Source organism: Pelodiscus sinensis, chromosome 2 (genome assembly GCF_049634645.1).
Source record: "Pelodiscus sinensis isolate JC-2024 chromosome 2, ASM4963464v1, whole genome shotgun sequence".
Taxonomy (NCBI): Eukaryota; Metazoa; Chordata; order Testudines; family Trionychidae; genus Pelodiscus; species Pelodiscus sinensis.
This window is the reverse complement of record NC_134712.1, coordinates 83,544,040-83,565,970: the sequence shown is the minus strand read 5'-3', so window position 1 is coordinate 83,565,970 and position 21,931 is coordinate 83,544,040. Positions and strand designations below refer to the sequence as shown.

At 39.4% G+C, this 21,931-nt stretch overlaps 1 protein-coding gene across 2 annotated transcripts in view; it reads left to right on the top strand.

Annotated features, from left to right (window-relative positions):
* The window catches only part of LAMA1 (laminin subunit alpha 1), a 163,423-nt gene that overhangs the window by 99,406 nt on the left and 42,086 nt on the right, over positions 1–21,931 (top strand). For both annotated transcript variants that reach the window (XM_075920947.1, XM_075920946.1), the window contains exons 34-42: positions 3,319–3,417; positions 4,725–4,836; positions 5,973–6,135; positions 9,266–9,476; positions 10,314–10,430; positions 10,515–10,678; positions 12,231–12,366; positions 13,486–13,579; positions 14,074–14,190. In XM_075920947.1, coding sequence (XP_075777062.1) covers positions 3,319–3,417; positions 4,725–4,836; positions 5,973–6,135; positions 9,266–9,476; positions 10,314–10,430; positions 10,515–10,678; positions 12,231–12,366; positions 13,486–13,579; positions 14,074–14,190 — 1,213 coding nt within the window. The remainder of the gene's footprint in view (positions 1–3,318; positions 3,418–4,724; positions 4,837–5,972; positions 6,136–9,265; positions 9,477–10,313; positions 10,431–10,514; positions 10,679–12,230; positions 12,367–13,485; positions 13,580–14,073; positions 14,191–21,931) is intronic.

Genomic DNA, 21,931 nt, shown 5'->3' with positions numbered 1-21,931 from the left:
ACAGTACTGGCTCTCTGGTGAATTTCTGGCAATGCCCTGTCTTGGTTCTGGTGTTGTCCCCTTTGTGGCTCTTTTTCTGCTGCAAACTTAATCTGTGCCTAATAGTTTGAATCTGAATTTTCTCCATAGATCTTTGAAATGTGTCTTAACAGTAAACAGTTTGGGGCACAAAGAGCCTAGTCCTCTTTGAGGAGAAGCTCAATTGCTCCATCTTAGCTCACTTAAATTGTATTTCAAAAGTGTGATACTCCATGTATTCATGTGCTTGGAGCATCACAGCTTTGTAAAGTCTTTTAAAATATTATAGGGGCACTTGTTGTTTTCGAAGTAGATTCATGTAGCTCTGCCTTTGTCCTTGCACAAGGCCAGGATAAAAGGCATGAAGATTAGTGGAACAGAATCTTCCATTCTTCATGGCTGCTAAAATAAGTGTGGATAGTGTAAAGTGTCCATTCAGCAATTACTGTACTGAGACAAAATCTGAAGTATAAGTAAAACCACATTTTTCTTTGTATTCCATCATATCCTGACAAACACATGACAAAGTGAGACCTCTTGTGCAATGCATGCTGCAAATTAAAACAAAATTGAGTTAGAAGTATAATGTTTTCTTTGGTAAATAATATCCAGATTGAACACTTAAGAATGTAATTTAATATTTTGATGTTGATGATAACAGAATCACCTTAATTGAGTGACAGTTTTATAAGATCATCTTTCATTTTAATCATGTTGCCATTGCTTTATATACCAAATATATAGAAATACTATACTATAACAATACTTGTGTTATGGTAGAATTAGCTTTTACTTTTGAATTGTTTGTTATGGTTGCAGGAAAATAATCTCTTTTGGCATTTACTTGTAAATACATACAATATGTTTAACACTTGAATTATAAAATGAAAACAGATTTTCTTGAAAACAACATCAATTTCAGTTTTCCCTTCAGTGCACATATTTTCACATTTAAGTCAAATGATCTAAACCAGCTGTCACTGTGCAGATAATTGAGATGCTCAAAAGAATGCAAAAAAAGAAAAAAAAAGTAAGAAACCTCTGTGGAATTTTGGACTCCAGGATTAAGTGTCAGGGTTATGGCTATAGTACAAATATTCCTGTTCATTTTGTGCCAAAATAATTTTTAACTATTGTGCCCAAAGAAATTATTTGGTAACTAGAGAATAGAATGGTAACAACTATTTACCTTCTCTTAGATGTCATACATACCTATTTCTTGCTCTTTTTGGCTTACCTAAAAATTATACCCATTCTGAGCTAAACAAACAACTGAAAACAAAATTTTTAAAAATGCCGTCTCTTTCACTGGATCACTAGGTTTGTCAGTCTTCTCTCCTCTCCATTATATTGCATCAAAGCCCTCTGATCAGGGTTGCCAACTGTCAGTAAATTTACGGACAGTCTGTAAAAAATTAGCCAAAATTGGACATGTCCGTAAAGTCTGTAAAAAAAATTTAGGTGTCCGTAAACTTCATAAAAGTGAAATAAAATTTCAAAAAACAGCAATTATTGTATAGCAATTAAATTTCTTCTGTGCTGCTTCAGCCATTTTACTGTGGAGCAGCGGAAATTGGACATTTTCGTTGTTTATTTAGCTCAATGATTGAGGTGACGTAACGTGAATTATATGATCCATGTGATGTTATCATCCATGGTTAATAGCATCAGGGTTCGGATGTACAATCACAAAATAGAAAACTTCCAGGACCATGACTAAGTAAATGAAAGTGAGTTAAATAGCATATTGGTCTTGTGATGTATGAATGACAATGATTAGTTTACACTTTTGACCATTTCTGTGTCTTAATATAGTATAAAAATTATGTCCCTAAAAAAAATTGTCCATAATTTTTTCCCATTTTGTCTGTAAATGAAATTTCTGTGTGTTGGCAACCTGCCTCTGATGGTCCTTCAGAGTCAAAGGGAGAGATTACTTTCATCCTCCCTGTTCCATATGTGTCTTTCTTGGGAACCTGGACAATGAATAGGCGTTGGTCCTGATCACCAGCTCTGCTGCTTCTCATCCTCCAAAACTAAACTTACTCTGCTCTGCCAGGGTACGTCTGCACTGCAACACTTATTTCAAAATAACTAGGGCTATTCCAAAATAACGTAGTCCGCGTCTACACAGCAGGCAGTTATTTTGAAATACTGTCAAAATACTGTCAAGCTGGAGGACTTCTTACTCTAACTCCTGTAATCCTCATTGTACAAAATAAGTTATTTCGAAATAAGATACACAATAAGATACTCAATTTGCGTAGCTTATTTCGAGTTAAGCCCTGCAGTGTAGATGCACCCCCATAGTCCTTATTTTCTTCTATTAGGAGTTGGATATCCCTGTCTCTCTGGCTAAAATATCACTCCTGTCCAGCTGACTTACTCAACCACCAGACTGTCTGCTTTTAGGCTTCTTCTTGGGCTCTTCCATAAGCTTTTTCAAAAACTACTGCCAGGATTTCCAAGGGACGTGCCCTTGTGAGACCCAGAGCTACTGCTTTCCAAGTGAGCAATTGTCTGTCTGTCTGCTTAAAAGAATTGTAAAAGGTCTTGGTCTTTCCCTCACCTGTACCTGTTCTGAGGGAGGGTCCGCTTTACTTGATATGCCTGCCCAGCATTCCTTCCTGTGAGGCTTACTGCTCCCATCAGTTTTGAGAACTCTGTATCTGAAGCCAGGAATGGAGCTAACTGGATGTATGCTATCTTACAGACTTACAACTCACACCTATTAGAAACCCTAACTCACACCTATTTAGAAACCCATGCTTTGCACAAGCATATAAACCTTTTATATCTTACATCTCTTGACGTCCTTTGAGATGCGTTATTGTGTGTCACTCATGTTTGTACTAAATATGAAGGGACAAGGTGAGTGAGGTAATATCTTTTATTGGATCAATTTCTGTTGGTAAAACGACATGCTTGTGAGCTGCCAGGAGCTCTTCTTCAGGTTATTTAGCATACATTTACAGTAATTCTAGAATTGCAGAGTAGGTCAGAAAGCTATATATATAGAGGTATCTGTCCTGGAATTCCGGCACTGGTGAAAATCCTCAAACTTGACTGGATCCTGACAACTGGCCCTTAATTTTAACAATGGCCTACTTTTGTGCACCAGCAATACTTCTGAGCTTATTTTGTCACAACAGGTTTCAGAAGTTTAAAACTATAGATAAGCTAAATTGTGTACATAGTTATTTGCATCCACAGTTTTCTGCACACAAAAATGGTGGTGGCCTCTTTAAAGGTGAGCTAAAATAATCAGGTCTTAAAATGTCAGTATGTTACTATTTTTAGGGGTCTCTATTGTCTAGAGAGGATCCCACCTATTCACTGGAGATGGCAAAAGGAGATCTTGTGAATATATCAAGAGGCACAGATCAACTGCACAAAGAGGCAAGTACTGTGCACTTTCATTCCTAGCCAGAATGATCTTTGAGGAGCCCCTCATGGAAAAGTTTTATAGAATGTAACAGACCTGAAGCAACAGGATTCTATAGAAAGGTAATAGAGTTGTATGGAGTTACAAATCAATGAAGGATACTACAGGTTTTTGTGGTGTTCTATGTACAGTAAACTTCCGATAATCCGGCACCTTTAGGACCCAGGGGGTGCCGGATTATCAGATATGTATCATGATCCTTCACTGGTTCATGTGGTAAGAAATGGAAATATTTTCTTTTCATTGATTTTTGGCCCACATAGCTTATTTAACCTTTTGTCATTGCTTGATCATTTCCAAGAAGTCTAAGACCTCAATTTTAGTTGTGCCAACATTTTGTTACAAAATGATTTAAAGTGTAAATTAAATAAACTTCAAATTACATGGGCAAATCCGAAAGTTTGTATTACGTTTTCACTTAAGCAAAATTCCCAGTGTGGTAGGATGGTTTACTTGAGTCATATTTTTGTCCCCTAAAGAGTAAAAAATGTGGATAGAAATATACATCAATGGAGATATCTGATGTCATTTGTTGACGACATATACCTTCCTAAATATGTAATTTAACTCAGCAGCTGCAGTGATGACCATATTGCTGTAATTGTCAGAGACGATTGACAATTCTTCCCTTTGACATCAGTGCTGTATTTCAAAGTATTCCCTTTGGAAGTAATAATGTTGGATAGCATTTTTTCACTGATATTTGAGTTTGAGACTGGGGTACGTCTACACTAGCTCATTAGTTCAAGCTCGGTAGGGTAATTAGGGCAAGCGGAGTTGCAAATGAAGCCCGGGATTTAAATATCCCGGGCTTCATTTGCATGTTCCCGGGCGCCGCCATTTTTAAATCCCCCTTAGTCCGAACTCTGGATCTTTAATTCGAACTACCTACTCTGTGCCGCGTGTAGCCATGGGCACAGAGTTCGGACTAAGGGGGATTTAAAAATGGCGGCGCCTGGGAACATTTAAATCCCAGGCTTCATTTGCAATTCCGCTTGCCCTAATTACCCTACCTAGCTCGAACTAATGACTAGTGTAGACGTACCCTAGCAGAATAGTTGATAAAGGTACTCATCACTTCAGAAAAACCACCAAACAAATTTGATTTGTTTCCTCATGAGCTGCTAATCTTTTTCTCATACAATTTGTTGGTGACCTTAGAAATGTTCTTTATTTAGTGGAAAAGTCATCAGAAGCTAATCATCAATCTCAATTATTGTAATGTTTATCATAAATATACATTCTTATATTTTTATGCCAGTTGACTAGAATATTGAAGAGAGGTTGGCAACTCAACAATGCAACTCAAAGAACCATGAATGAGACTCGACGTTTGACTGTATTTATTGACACAGTGCATACAACCATCAAAGGTATTGCATCTGACTGCAAAGCTATGGCCACTTACATTATTGAAATAAAAACATAAATGCGAGAACTGTTTGCAAAGAGAGGGCATTTATGCTGTTTGTCTCAGGCAGGGGTGGGCAAAAGCCTCTCAGTGGACTGAATCCAGCCTGCCTAGGGCTTTGATCTAGCCTGCGAGGCAGTTCTAGGCCCTGCCCCCTAGCACATTGCCTGGGAGCCGGAGATGCGCGAGCCCTTTTAACTGCTTCTATTTAAAGGGCTCACGTCTTCCCCACGCCTTGCCTAGCAGCCCCGGGGAAGGTGCGAGCCCTTTTAATAGAAGCAGTGGAAAGGGCTCACGTGATTCTGGCTCCCTCGCAAGGCGCTAGCGGCACTGGAGCTATGAGCCCTTTTTACTGCTTTTATTTAAAGGTCTCGTGCCTTCTCAATGTCTTTCGGGCAACATGTTGCCTGGCAGCCACAGAGAACGAAAGCTCTTTAAATAGAAACAGTTAAAAGGGCCCACAGCTCCCAGCACCTCTAGCGTGTTGCTAGGAAGCTAGAGACATGCGAGCCCTTTCAACTCCTTCTATTTAAAGGGCTTGTACCTGCTGGGTGGTGGCATTGCCTGTCAGTCACCCTGCAGGCACAAGCCCTTGAAACAGAAGCAATTGAAAAGGCTCGCAGCTCTCGGTCCCAGTGGACTGTTGCCCAGGAGCTGCCTGGGAGGCGCCCTTTCCATTGCTTCTCTTCAAAAGGCCTCTGCCTGCCGGGTGGCTGCCGGGCAACAGGTTAGCAGCGGGGGTCAGGAGCTGCCAGCTGTGTTACGTGAATTCTAAACCTCCCACAGGCAACTCTGGGAGGAGGCTAGCGCCCAGCACCCTCCCCTCTGCTCCTTCCATTGGCCAGAAGTCAGGGGGGAGAGACCCCAGGCCAAGCAAAGTTCCCAGTAGGGCAGCTCTCAAGCCTGCCCCTTCAGCCCAAAGCCCCTTCCTCCCGAGGCCCGCCCCTTCTTCCCAGGGCCCCGCCCCTTCTAGGTCAGCCTGCAGCCACTTCCAAAATTTGTGAAGTGGCCCCTCCTTCAAAAATTATCCCCCCTCAGTCTAAGGGATTCAATTTGCTGTTTCTCAGTGAAGTGACTAATGGTTTCCTTCCCACTTAGTACTTGCTGAAGTGGCTGCATCTCTAAATGAGACACTGGGACCGGATTTCCAGTTGTCAAACAGTACATCTCAGAGTCTCCTGGAAGATACCTCCGCCATGCTGGAAGCAATGCGAAGAAGATATTTAACGCATCAGGTCCAAAATGTCACCACTGCACTGAAGTAAACCTACTGTCTTATTCTCTATTCATGGATAGTTTATCATTTGTATAAGGAACTATGAGAGGAAAAGTCTCAGAGGAGTAATCATGTTAGTCTGTAACTTAAAAACGAGTGGTCCTGTAGCAATGTAGGGACTAACAAAAAAATTATTTCTGAAGAAGTAGGTTGTGCCCACGAATGCTCATGATACCATATAATTTTTTTTTCAGTCTTTAAGGTGCTACAGGATCACTAGTTTTTTAATTTTTTTCTTCGAGAAAAAATGGTCTAGAGTGGGGCCATGCTCAAAAATTAAAAATTAAAAAACCCTATGCAACCAAGGGACCCCCACCATGCAGCTTTTTCTGGGAGGGCCTGCCTCCCCTCCCCCCATGCATAGCTTCTGCTACTTCTGTGTCTTAGTGTCATTGAATAGTTTTATTTTCATATGTTAATGTGATCCCCAAGTATAGTGTGGTTGCCGGGCATACTGTACTTTGCTCACCTGTCTCTTATGCTTACTTTGAACCTGTCTGTTAATTTATGTGAGAGTCAGATGGCCATGGGAATTGACTAAAAATAAAACCTGATTAGCGTTTCAATGAATTAGGACTTGGAATAGCTTCCTGGCCTTATGAAAGTTTCTGAGAACACCCATTTCCTAACAAAATATTTCTGACTTTTACAGCAGTTTTAAGGCATTTGTAAGTTAACTTTTTCAATTGTAAGCTTTCTGTAGACATTTCTGAAAGTTCTCTGCTGAGCGACCTTTCACACACTGAAGAAGAGAGGTAATAAGATTTATGCTAGCATGAGAGTTTGCTTTACAGAATCTATCATGCTGCAGAGCTGCAAATTTAAAGCTAATTTAAATAAGCTGTTTGATAGTGCATTTGTCAGGGAGCAGACAGATACCTAATGGCTCTTGGTGAATTTTGTTTGTGATGATACATCATTAAATAATATCTAACTGAAACCTCTCTACATTTGCTACATAAGGTAAAATTCCAGAACTATAGTATAACCTTGTCATGGTACACAAGTATTGGGAGAATACGGCCCTGTAAATTACTGCATTGTTATTTCATTCTACCCATTCTACCACTGCCTGCGTTTTGTTATAATTTAAAACAGGGGTCAGCAACCTTTTCAAACCAAAGAGCCAAACTACATTAAAAGTCAGAACAAGTGGTCTGTAAGAATGCACATTTGCATGACTAAAAATATACAACATAATATTATTGATAATTGACATGATGATTAAAATAGCATAAATTAAACATTGCACTCACAGACTTTATTTAATGGGACTTCTGCTACAGCATCTTTTTGCACATTTCTTTGAAGTTTACATCAAATTCAGGTTCATGTGTGCATTCAAGCTACATGAGTAATTACACGTTTTTAAATTTTTAAATTAATTTTCCATTTTAATTTAAAAAGTTGCATGCATTTTGGGAATGACAGAAGAGCCATATTTGGTTCCATACTTAACCATATTTGGCTTGATAACCATGGGTTTCAGACCCCTGATTTAAAACAATGGTTTTTGAGGGCATGAAGTGTGGATCAGTGATATGGAAATATAAATGTATATCCATATCTAATATGAGTAGGGAAAAAATCAGTATATTTCATCATTTGTTTGTGGTAACACTATAAATCAGGCTTCATTTGCTATAACTGAAAATAGAAAAACATTTGAAAGCAGATTAAAAGATAAATCTGTGAAACAGAATTATTCGTGTATGTGTCATGGGAGGGCTACACTGTCATGGGAGGGAGGGAGGGAGAGGCGGCAGCTGCACTAGAACCTGTAGATTTAAAATGGCCCAGGGCTCCTGGCCGCCACTATAGCAGCAACAGCAGCTGATGGAGCCCTTGGCCCTTTAAATTGGTGCTAAAGGGCTGTCTGGGGGAGTCTAGCCCCCAGCTTTGCCCTTTCTGCCTAAGGCCTTTTCCCATCTCCCCCTACTCCCTGTGCCCAGACTTCTGGTGAAGTCTACTGGACATTCTTTACATTGTGTATCTTACACAGGAATTGCCGTTCAGGGTCACACCAGTGACACTTTAGGTTCCCCTCAATAGTGCCCAGCATCGAATGCTTCTGGTTAAAATTCAAAACTCCTGATAATGGAGGCTCATGGAATCATGTAGCAATTGACTGATTCCCTGGGTTTGGGCTGTAGTCCTGGGTCACAGCTCTTTTTTTAAAGCAGTTCAACTACTGGGATGTATTCTGTTCTATTCTGGTGACTTGCTGCTGTTCATATTATCAGTATGTTCCAGTGCCTCCTCCCACACCTTAGCACGTTGCCCCTAGATTAAAAATGTTTAAACTGGAAATGTCTGAAGTTGGGCATGGAACCATTCCAGATGTATGAAATCTATGAAGGCTTTCAAGTCAGAGGCATCCCAAATGGAACTTTAAAAATAAATGCTCAAAGGATTACAGACCCCATTTCTTTACAACTCCAGGGCTAGAACAAAGATGATAAGCTGCAAGGTTGTATTATTTGCTAATAGTCGTCTGACCATGGTGAGACAAGTTTAATAAATATGGCAGTAAGTATTTATTACTGATAAAAAAATTGACATGCAGTTATGTGCAAGTGAGTTGCAAATATTAGTGCCACACAGTTTGGGTAACCCTGGTTTCAGTTTTTCCTTCTTTAAGAAACACACCTGGGCTGCATCTAGACTGGCATTATTTTGCACAATTACTTTTAAAAGTATTTGCGCAAGAGAGCGTCTATACTGGCATGTGACTTTGCGCAAAAGATTTGCTTTTGCGCAAAAGCATCCGTGCCAGTGTAGACGCTCTCTTGCGCAAGAAAGCTCCGATGGCCATTTTAGCCATCAGGCTTTCTTGCGCAAGAAATTAATGTTGCTGTCTACACTGGCCCTCTTGTGCAAGAATACTTGCGCAAGAGGGCTTATCCCTGAGGGGGAGCGTCAGAGTATTTGTGCAAGAACCACTGATTTTGTACATTACAAAGTCAGTGTTCTTGCGCAAATACTCGCGGCCAGTGTAGACAGGCGGCAAGATTTTACGCAAAAGCGACCGCTTTTGTGCAAAATCGTGCCAGTCTAGACGCAGCCCTGAATTTTAGTGCCTGCATTTGTTTATTGTTTTCTCTCTGTTTCCTAGTGCTGCAGAGAGGTTGTTATCACAGGTTCAGGAAGAGTATTTCAAACCCCAGCAGGATCTTGCAGAACTACAAAAAAGAACAAGACATCTCTTAGCAAACCACAACATCCAACTACAGCAAGCTCAAGAACTAGTGAATGATGCTCAGACTAATACCAATGAGACCAGCCGTTTGCTTTCCCTTATCTACAGCAACCTGGCAGAGTTAAATGTAAGACTGTAGAATCCTCATTGTTTGCATAATAAATGCCAGATTGATAATATGTTTTAATTACCTCACTTTTCAGACTGAAATGAAACAATAGACTTTTACAAATATTAATATTTTTAATATTCCTAGTACACCAAAGAGAAACCATGCAATTTGTTCAAAGTGGGAAGGGTTTAAGTAGATTAGCTTGGTAACATCTAGACTGCAGGCTTCTTTCAAAAGAAGCTTTTCCAGAAGAGATCTGGAAAAACTTCTTTCGAAGGAGAGCGTCCACACAGCAAAAGCGCATCGAAAAGCAATCTGCATTTTTTAAAGATAGCGTCCACGTTGATTGGATGCTATCTTGCATTTAAGTTGTGATTACCAGGGCTCGCCGAGCCACAGCGAGCCCCGCTCGCCAACCACGCTGTCCGGCGTTCTGCGCATGCGCAGATCATTCTGCGCATGCGCAGATCGCTGGAACCTGGCTCTTCCGGGTTGTAATCTACTCGCCACGGGTGAGTAGATTACAAAGATTGTTGAGCCCTGGTGATTACTATGGACGGAGTTGCCACTAGGGCAGCTGTGCTTTTTTCTGGAGCCCTCTTCTTTCGAAAAAAACCCAACAAAACCCTCTTCCCTGTCCATACACACCTTTTTCCAAAAGAACTCTTTCGGAAAAAGGCTTCTTCCTTGTAGAAAGAGGTTTACCGCTGTTGAAAAACCCCCTGTCGAAAGAATGCAGTTGCAGTGTGGACATAAGTGTAGTTTTTCCACAAAAACTCTGCAGGGTAGACATACCGTTCATCTGTACCAGCTGACATTAGAATACCATAAAACAATTGATTTATGCCACAGGATAAAAAGCTAAACATACAAGAAAACAAGGAGCTTTCCATCATGCTAATTAAAGAAGGGAAAGAATTGATGGATGTTGCTGCTGCCCTTGCCACAGATGTAAAGAACTCTACGTCAGTAAGTTATTAAACAATCTATCATTGATTTAATATAGTGAATTGCATTTGATTCATTGATAAAGGAAATAATTTCAATGTTTAGAATCTAGAGATCCATCGAGATGGACTGGTCCTATGGAATGCCAAATTGAGGTATCACGTAGATAATCTGGTCATGCAGATGTCCACGAGGGGAGCACTTGAACTAGTCTACAGAGCAGAAGATCATGCAGCTGAAATTCAAAAACTTGCAGAAGTGCTGAACAGGTGAGCACACCAAGATATATGAACTTAATAGATGCTTCATCTATATTACTGCCAGCTTTAATTTAAATAGATAACAGGTTAGTCTGTGAAGGCAGCAGGTCATTTTTTTCATTTAGAATTGCAATACATTTAATTGCTTTTGCTTTTCATTAAGTGAATGGTATTTTTATTAATGATGCAGAATAAGTTGATTTACAGCCTTGTGATTCATATGAATGATAATTTGTAATGTGATTAGTTTTTTAAATTAATAAATGTGCAGTGAATACTATGTGATCTAGCTTCTTTATGTAGCTGTCAGTGGTTAATAATACTCAAATGTTTAAGAAAGAAAAATAGTTTTTATCATGAAAAGATGTCCATTATGTGAATACTTCTTTGTCAGTGTATACAAGAGCTCCATGAAATATCCATAATCATCATTCAAATCATAACCTTCAGAAATGAGCAGGTTACACATTCAAGGTTACATATAGAAGCTCTTTCAAAAACTTCCTATATTCTCAGAGCTCATCCGATATTAACACCAGGAGTTATTAGCCGGACAGAAACTCTGATTATTAATATGAAAATAGAGACATTAGATATCTCTATTTTTTTCAGTTCTCACAGTCCTACCTTTTTAAAATTAGTACACAAGTTTTTAAAATGAAGTCAGATCACAAAGCACAGGTGTACTGAATTCCTGAAAGCAGAGAATTGTGCTTATAGTTATACTTGTACAACTCTATTGGCTTCAGCATGGCTGCACAACTGTAACCAGGCAGAACATGACCCAGAATATCTTTCATTTCTATTCTGAAAGCTATGTTGCTGTACATTGAAAATGTCTGTTTTGTTTTAGGCTACATCTACACTGCATGATTATTTTGGAATAAGCTATTCCGGAAGAAATACTCTGAAATAGCTTATTTCTAAATAACACGTCTACACTACAGGGAAACCTGTAAATTAGTCTGAGGCAGGCGCCCCTAATGTGGACGTGCGACCTCAGTTTAGAGCTCTAGGAAGCACTGGGGAGTAATTACTTTGAAAGGCCTAGGGGAGAAGCTATTCTGAAATAGCAGCAGTGGCCTGTCCACACTACTGCTATACTAAAATAACTATTTTGGAAGAGGTATTATTCCTCATGGAGTGAGGTTTACAAATGCTGAAATAAGCCGCCCATTATTTCAAAATTATTTCGAAATAATGGGCTAGCAGTGTCGACGCTCACATAATTATTTTGGAATAACGGATGATATTCCGAAATAACGCTGTTGTGTAGATGTACCCTTAGTGTGTGAGATCTGGTTTGTATTCATGGAAAATGTTACGTATGATTAGAAGATTTTAAAAATTCAAAACATACTAAAGATAAAGAATTAAAAAAAGGATAAAATCTGGAAGGAGGCCAGAACTTCAGCCTGAAATAATCAAGTGAAACGTATTGTGTAATGTGCTCATTCTCTCAACATGCCTTACATATTCTGAAAATCTATGTACACATGGAAGCATGCTACTTGGTTAAGACAACTGTGTAAAGGATGTACAATATATTTTTCTATGGCAGTGGTCTCTCAAATATAAGAAATGTATCTCTGAAAGAAAATGCTGTCCACACCCACTCCAACATTACAAATATGATTGAAAGAACTGAAAATCTGGCAGATGATGCTTCTAGGGTAATATTTAATCCCTTGACTTCAGTAAGTATCCATGTTGGGATTTTAAGTTACCTCCTGCATCTGATTCTTTTTTGAATACCTATTTATATGCTTTTCCGCCTTCTTCCCGGCATTTAAATCTGTCTACTGGTCTGATACTTGTGCAGCAGACACATTCACATTCAAATCCTCTACCCTCCCACCATCCTTTGTCATCGCCACCAGATTTATCATCCTTGGCTGCCACCCTCAGCCTCTCACTCCACACTTTAGAGTGCTCTACTGAATATTCTTTCTCTTCATATATCCATCATCGGTCATTACACATCTTCTTTGCTGACCGACACCTGACTCTCTGGCTCATCACAGCTTCCTACTCTTATCTTTTGATTACTTCAGTGTCAGAGCTATCATTCGCTCTGGCATCCCAGGATCTGATGTCCTCCCCTTCTTCTCCTTGTTTGACCTTTTTTGGATCAGCTCCCTACTCACTCCTACTAACTTCACTAAACTCTGCTCCCTGTCCAGTCCCTCAGTATCAGAATTCTCTTCTGTTTTTTCTCTTCAAACACCTGATTAATTAATTTAATTTAACATTGTCTACTTGCCCCATACCTCCTGGTCTTCCTGGGATCTGTAGCCCACAAATATCCATCACTTCTCTGCTTCAGTCAGTCTTTCCCTCAGCCCTTTTGCTTCTTTCTTCCACTGATGCACTTGTTGATTCCCTCTGTTGTACCCTCTTGTCCACCACAACATCTTTGCCCAGCTCTGACCCCTCAACATGTATTCCACATACCCCCCTCACACCTACCATAAATTCTGCAGCTGAATCTCTCAGGAGGAAGTTCCATGACCATATGTATTTTACCCCTGTATGTTTATTTTCTTTTTCTCTAATCTTGCCACCTTCAATATTTTAGGACAGATTCACAATTGTTGTTTTAAAAAATCAGATTACTATGGCATGAAATAAGTTGATGCCTTCTGTAATCATACAAGTTTGTGAGACTGGCTTTTCTATTCGCTGTTACACAAATAATATATCTTTAAAAGCACTAGAACATAAAGTAAATGAATGTTATCATTTGGAGATACTTAGAATTTCTTTCAGTTGAACCTACCCTTTCCATACATAGTAAACATTGTTTGGTTTTTCAGCCAGAGGAATCTCTTGATTCTCTTGGGAAAGAAGCTTTTCTGCTTAGTTCTAAATGTCTAAATGAAACAAAATATCTGAAGAGGAAAAATGAAGGTCAGTTTCACAGAGTGTACAATTTTAATGGTATTTTGATAGAATTATTCTTGCACTGTTAACAAAGTTTTTGATGTTTTTAATGAATACAAATTAAAAGTTAAACATTTTACATAGTCAGGTATATAAAGTAAAAGAGTAAAACACTGTGTCATGGATAAATTTTGTTATTGGTCTATTGTGCTGGCAAATGAAGAAAGTAATTTTCTCTTGTGATTATTTAAAGAAAACCTGTTCTTCCCTACATCTCTTTTCCTTCTGGAATCCTCATGGATTTGTAATACTGTAACTGAAGATGTGATCTACAGGCAGTGGGAGGAAATGCTGAATTTATTACACTTCTATGCATTTGCTGAAATACCTATTCTGTTCAAGAAAACAAAAAGCTTTTTGGATCAGTTATTGAATATAGTAAATATTTTTTAAAATTTAGGATTAGTATTGTCCTAACATTTGTATATTCATAGAACAATCCCAGCTATTTATTCCAACAGGCCTTGTGTCTAGACTGAATGGACTGAAAAAAAAGGTGGAAAAGATTCAAGAGAGCGCTCATAAAATTACTAACCAATTTAATGATTCACTGTTGGCACTGAGAACATTGCCTAATGGTAAGTGAAATCTTTCTGGCTATACATCTCCTTATAGCAATGCCATCTGATACAAACATTACCTGAAGTCTGATATAGCAGCTTAGTAATAAATCAAACTGGAGACCGATTTAGCTTCTTGCCTTAACAGGAATCTGAATGAAATGTTTTCCACTTCTTTAATTAACATGGAAAACAGTGAAACAGCATTGAGATGTAAAGATTATAGCCTGATTCTCCTCTCGCACAGATGTGAATGAGTAGTTCTGAAGGCAATGGTTTGAAACTTGTGTGAAAAAGAGGTTCTAGAATGTTTAATTGACTTTAAATGGAAAAAACTATACTGGGGGCTTTTTTTTGTTTTTTGTTTTCCCATAACAAATGTCTGTTTAAAAAATCACCTATATATGTTTTAACTGTTAAATCTAAGGCTATGTCTAGACTGCCCCCTCTTGTGCAAAAAAATATGCAAATGAGGTGAATATCCCCTCTCCTCGTTTGCGTAATTAATGAGGCTCTGTTTTTGCACAAGAGGCTTTTGCGCAAAAAGGAGCCGTCTTCACCTTTTTTTCAGGAAGAACGGCTCTTTCACAAAAACGGAGCCTCATTAATTATGCAAATGAGGTGCGACAATATTCCGCACACCACCTCATTTGCATATTTTTTGTGCAAGAGGGAGCAGTCTAGACATAGGCCAGATGTTTTGACTGAATAAACACTGGATTTCTTTATTCTCTTACTTCCTATGTTGTTCAAAAGCCTTACTGGAATTATTTCAAACTAAGAAGAACCCCAAAGTTCATACAGGATAACTGGTAGTATTGAAAATGAAAAAAAAAAAGATACTTCTCATGTTTCTTCAGTTATCGGAATTATTTCTAAGGCTTCCATAGCTGGATGCCAGAGTTGTAGTTTGTCAACATTAGAACACTGTTATTTCATGAACTTTCAGCATTTAAAAATATACTGCTTCACAATATAGAAACTTAAATTGCATTAAATGCATCATTAATGAAAATTAAAAGGTATGTTTTTCTGGTAGTGGTGGGTTATTAACTGACATGTTCATCTTGCCCAGTATCTTGTTTTCTGAAAGTTGCCAGTGCTATGTGCGTCTAAGGGATTAAACAGAAAAGGGCAATTATCAACTGTTCTGTTCCCTGCAATCCAATCACAACTTCTGGCAGTCAGAGTTTTTGGAACACCGTGAGTATGGGGTTGCAACTCTGACTAGCGTGGCTAATAGTCATAAATAGATCTATTTTCCACCAACTTATCTAATTATTTTTTAAAGTGAGTTACATTTTGGGAGTTTACAACATCCCCTGGCAAGGAGTTCCACAGATTTGACCATGCGTTGTGTTAAGTACATAGTTATGTTTGTTTTAACATGTTTGTAGCCAGTGAGTTTATTTATTGTTAATTTATTGTGTGTGGTTATAATTAGCATGTTATGTCATATATAAATTGTAGAATTATGAAAGTATAAGATTAATATAGTTGGAAGAGATAATTATGTTATTTGGTATCTAAGTAAGTAAGGTTGTAACACAAGGCTTACAGGATGAGGCCTGTGAGATTTTAGATTGTTCATATTAGGTCATAGACTTATACAAATACTTGACATATATGTTTGAGAATCATAACTTAATAATCATAACTTTAATAAAATTTGTAAAATAGACTAGATCCCTTTACTTGTAAACATATATGTGGTCACTACCCTGTGTCTTTGTGTTCCTAGAAATGCTACATTTGAAGCAAGTAACAGAGGTGACTCTGTTTAGCTTGAAACTGTAGCCACCATAGTCGAACCCACAAAGGCGTAATATCACATTACAAAATTCACTTTTAATAAAATAAAAGGCTACAACCTGCTGAATACTAATTTTGTTTGTTGATCCCTGGATCATGTATTACGTGAAGGAACAAGTAACACTTCCCTATGTACTTTCTTCACACCAGTCATGATTTTATAGACCTCTATCTCCTTCCCCCTTCATCTCTTTTCTAAGCTGATCAGATTTAGTCTTATTACTCACTCTTCATATGGAACAAAATACAGGACTATGTAGCACTTTAAAGACTAACAAGATGGTTTATTAGATGATGAGCTTTCGTGGGCCAGACCCACTTCCTCAGATCAAGTAGTGGAAGAAAATAGTCACAACCATATATACCACAGGATACAATTAAAAAAATGAACACATATGAAAAGGACAAATCACATTTCAGAACAGGAGGGAGATGCAAGGGTGGGGGGGAAGGAAGGAAGGTAAGTGTCTGTGAATTGATGATATTAGAGGTGGGGAGAGTGGGATGTCTGTGAGCTAATGGTATTAGAGGTGATAATTGGGGAAGCTATCTTGATAATAGGTAAGATAGTTAGAGTTTCTATTACTATTCTTCATATGGAAGTTACTCTATAACTCCATTTCTCCCCTTCACCCTCCTCCCCCCCCACTTCTCTGTATCTTTTCCAATCTAATATATATTTCTGAGAGGGGTGACTAGAACTGTATGCAACATTCAAGGTGTAGCAGTACCGTGGATTAATACAGTGGCATAACAATATTTTCTGTTTTATTGTCTCCCTTTCCCAATGGTTCCTAACACTGTTTGCTTTTGTGACTGTGGCAGCACACTGAGCAGAATTTTTCAGAGAACTAACCAGGATAATTCTTGATTGGTAACAGCTAATTTAGACCCCATCATTTTATGTCTGTAGTTGGGATTATATTTTCCAATGTGCCTTACTTTGCACACGTTAACATTTCATCTGCCATTTTATTGCCCAGAAGTTCAGTTACTTTTGTAACTCTTTGCATTCAGCTTTGGATTTAACCACAGTGAGTAATTTTGTATTATCTGCAGTTGTTGCCTCCTCACTGTTCACCCTCTTTTCTCGATCATTTATGAATATGTTGAACAGTACAGGCTAGGGATGTGAAAGACTAGTCGAGTCATCAACTATCTGATAAGCAAATGCTTATTGGATAGTCGAATAGTCATTCCTCCCCACTTCCCCACTATCAGAAAGAGGCAGCAAAGTAGGGGAGGTGGGGAGAGCAGGGGATGCTTCAAAGTGGCAGTGCTGTGTGGAGCCCAGGATCAGCTGGGGACTCCCCTGCTAACTCCAGGCTCTGTGTGGTGCTGCTGCTTTAAAATGCTGTATGGAGTCTGATCCTGGGCTCCATGCAACGCTGCCTCTTTGAAATGCTGCAGGGAGCCCAGGGCCAGTGGAGGACTGGGATGCCTGGCGCTGTTGCTGCATTTCAAATTGCAGCGACTATTCGATTAGTTAGTTAATTGAAATTTAACATCTCTAGTACTGGCCCCAGTAGAGATCTTCAGGGGACACTGCTGCTTACCTCTCTCCATGGTGAAAGCACTGTTTAATCCTACTTTTAGTTTCTTGTCTTTTAACCAGCTATTGATCCATGAGAAGATCTTTCCTCTTACCCCAGGCTGCTTACTTTGCTTAATAGCTGTTGGTGCATGGCCTTATCAGAACCTTTCCAAATGTCCAAGTATATTGCACCAGCTGGTCTGCCCTTGTCACATACTGTTCACTTCCTCAGAGAATTTTAATAGATTGATGAGGCATGATATCTCTTTACAAAAGCCATGTTTATGCATCCCTGTGAGCGGGCGCCGTCACATTCCTGCTGCACTGCTCCTCTATGTCCACTCGAGTCCCCTTCCAAGATTTCCCCCAAAGTCACTTTCAATGTCCCTTTTGCTCACCACTCCGTCAACACCTCTGTTGTTCATTTTAGTGCGCTGGCTCCGTGCCCTCCAGGTATTGTCGCTCGGTCTCCTCTCCTTTCACGCTATCCCCGAGCACTCTGTCTACACTCTGGGGAAGAGGGTGCGAGAGAAGAGCCGACCCAGATCCCTCCTTCCTTCCCTCCCACCTCTGCGCCTGCCCTGGCGTGGTTTTTGAATGCCGGAGCCCTTTCCCATGCCGGCGTGCCTCTCGGTGCCCCTGCTCCCCCTGGGTCTGACTGCCCACCGGTTTGCAGACCAGCCGGCGCACACTGTGGGGACGTCGCTCCGCATGCCACCTCTGCACATGCGCCGCAAGCCCAAAACAGTGGCGGAGCCACCAGCAGGGTTAGTGCAGGGGCTGAGACCCCCGTCACAATCCCCAATATATCCGTGTCTGATAAATCTGTTCTGTACTATAGTTCAACCAATTTGCCTGCTACTAAAACTAGGCTTCCTGGCCTTATAATTGCCATGAATGACTCTGGAGACTATTTAAAAAATAGGTGTTACATTAGCTATTCTCCAGTCATCCGGTACAGAGGCTGATTTAAGCAAGAGGATACATTCCATAGTTAGTTATGCAATTTCATATTTTAAGTTCCTTAGATCTCTTGGATGAATACCATCTGGCCACAGTAATTTGTTACTGTTTGATTTACTAATTTGTTCCAAAACCTCCACTATTGACACATCAATCTGGAACAGTTTTTCAGATTTGGCACTTAAAAAGAATGACTCAAATGTGGGTGAATCCATCATATCTTCTGCAAAGAAGAGTAAGCAAGAATTCATTTATCTTTTCTACAATGACGTTGTTTTCTTTGAGTGATCCTTTAGCACCTTGATTGTCCAGGAACCCCACTGATTGTTTGGCAGGTTTCCTGCTTCAGATGTACATAAAATATTTTTGCTGTTAGTTTTTATTTTTTGCTCATTGCTCTTCAAAGTCTTTGGCCTGCCTAAGACTTTCATCAGTAGGATTTCACTCTCAGTTTTTAAAGACTGCCATTTTGCATTTAACCATCTTTCTTACTCTGCTGTATACCCTTGGGTGGCATTATTATTATTATTTGGTCCTTTTACTTTTTCTGTTTTTAACTTGAGATATACATTTAGTTTATTCTTTTAAAATTTATAGTTAATTTTTTATTATTTGAAGATTATATAAAGTAAGAAATTCAAAATGGAGGCTTCATTTCTGGCCTGATATAAACTTTTTAAACTCACAGTAAGAACATAAGAACAGCCAAACGGGATTAGACCAAAGGTCCATCAAGTCCAGTATCCTGTCCTCCAACAGTGGCCAATGCCGGATGCCCCAGAGGGAATGAACAGAAAATCATCAAATGATCATCCATTTCCTGTCATCCATTTCCAGCCTCTGACAAACCAGAGGCTAGGGACACCATTCCTACCCATCCTGGCTAATGGCCATTGATTGACCTAACCTCCATTAATTTATCTAGTTCTTTTTTGAACCCTGTTAAAAGTCCTGGTCTTCACAACATCCTCTTGCAAGGAGTTCCACAGGTTGACTGTAGTCTATGTGAAGAAAAACTTCCTTTTGTTTTTTTAAAACCTGCTACCTATTAGTTTCATTTGGTGACCCCTAGATTTTACATTTTGGGATCATAAATAACTTTTCCTTATTCACTTTTTCCATACCAGTCATGATTTTATAGATCTCTATCATATTCCCCCTTAATCTCCTCTTTTCTAAACTGAAAAGTCCCAGTCTTTTTAATCTCTCTTCATATGGGACCCATTTTAAACCCTAAAATCATTTTCATTGCCCTTTTTTAACCTTTTCCACTGCCAATATGTCCTTTTTGAGACGAGGCGACCACATCTGTACACAGTATTCAAGATGTGGGCGTACCTAAGTTTTATATAGTGGCAATAAGGTATTCTCTGTCTTATTCTCTATCTCCCTTTTTAATGATTCCTAACATTCTGTTTGTTTTTTTGACTGCTGCTGCACATTGAGTGGGTATTTTCAGAGAGCAATCCACAATGACTCCAAGATCTCTCTCTCGAATATTTATAGCTAAATTAACAGTCTTGTAACAGTCTTGTTACTGTTAAGTTTATCATTTTGTTCACAACCCCCTCTTGTGATATTGCAATCTGGAACAAATTCCTCAGATTTGAATAAAATAAATGAATGGCTCGGGTTTGGGAATTTCCCTAACATCCTCAACCATGAAGACTGAAGCAAATAATTCATTTAGTTTCTTCGCAATGACTTTATCATCTTGAATGCTCCTTTAGCATCTCGATCATCCAGTGGCCCCACTGGTTGTTTAGCAGGCTTCCTGCTTCTGATGAACTTAAACATTTTGCTATTACTTTTTGAGTTTTTGGCTAGCTGCTCTTCAATCTTGGCTTTTCTTATTATACTTTTACACTTAATTTGATGGAGTTTATATTCCTTTCTATTTTTCTCACTAGGATTTAACTTCCACTTTTTAAATGATACCTTTTTATCTCTGACTGCTTCTTTTTCTTGGTTGATAGGCCACGGTGGCATTTTTTTGGTTTTCTTGCTGTGTTTTTTTTAATTTGGGGTATACATTTAAGTTGGGCCTCTATTATGGTGTCTTTGAAAGTTTCCAGGCAGCTTGCAGGGATTTTACTTTTGTCACTGTACCTTTTAATTTCCGTTTAACTAACCTCCTCATTTTTGTGTAGTTCCTCTTTCTGAAATTAAATGCTACAGTGATAGGCTGCTGAGGATTTTAAATTTTATTACATCATGGTCACTATTTTTTTCAAGCGGTCCAGTTATATTTACCTGTTGGACCAGATCCCGGGCTCCACTTACTACTAAATCAAGAATTGCTTCTCCCCTTGCAGTTTCCAGAACTAGCTGCTCCAAGAAACAGTCATTTAAGGTGACATGTACCCGGATAGTTGTAATCTCCCACTATTACTGAGGTTATTTTATTTTGATAGCCTCTCTAATCTCTCTAAGCATTTCATAGTCACCATCACTGTCCTGGTCAGTGGTGGTCAAAAATATAGCCCTACTGCTATAGTCTTATTATTAGAGCATGGAATTACTACTCACAAAGATTCTATGGAACATTTTGGCTCATTTCAGATTTTTACTTCATTTGATTCTACAGTTTCTTTCATGTTTACTGCCACTCCCTCACCAGCATGACCTGTTCTGTCCTTCCGATATATTTCATTCCCTGGTGTGACTGTGTCCCATTGATTGTCCTCATTCCACCAAGTTTCTGTGATGCCTATTATATCAATATCCCCCTTTAATATGAGGTACTCTAGTTCACCCATCTTACTATTAGACTTCTGGCATTTGTGTATAAGCACTTTAAAAATTTGTTATTGTTTATCTCTCTGCCATTTCCTGATGACTCTTTTTTATTCGATTGTTTCTCATCTGATCTTACCCATACTTTACTATCTTCCATCTTCTCCTCTGACTAGAACTAAGGATATGTCTACACTACCGTGCTATTTCAAATTAACTTAATTCAAAATAGTTAATTTGAATTAAGCTAATTCCAAATAACACATCTATACACAAAAACTATTACAAAATAGCGTTTTGCTATTTCGAAATAGCACATCCACACTTAGTGGACCCTGAACTGAGGTTAAGGCTGGCCGGAACCAGTGCCGGCAGGGCATCAGGTTAGGAATTAGTGTGTGGGGCTGCTGCCTGAGGCTAACTGAGCTCTGTGCTTAAAGGGACCCTACCCCCCATCCCGGACAGACAGTTCTCAGTGTTCCCTTCTTGCTTGTCTACCTCGATGAGGGACAGCAAAGCTGTCTTGGAGTGCCCTGAGTACCCGCACTCGGGACACCACAGCACTCAGCCACATGGAGCCAGAGCTGCCCCGGGCATGCCGGTGCATCTCTTGGGGTCGTTGTCATCAGCCTGGCTGCACTTGCTGCAGGCTGCCATCCGGGGGGTCCATCAGGGACCAAATCAGGATCCAGGAGGCCCTGCGGGAGAGCGTCC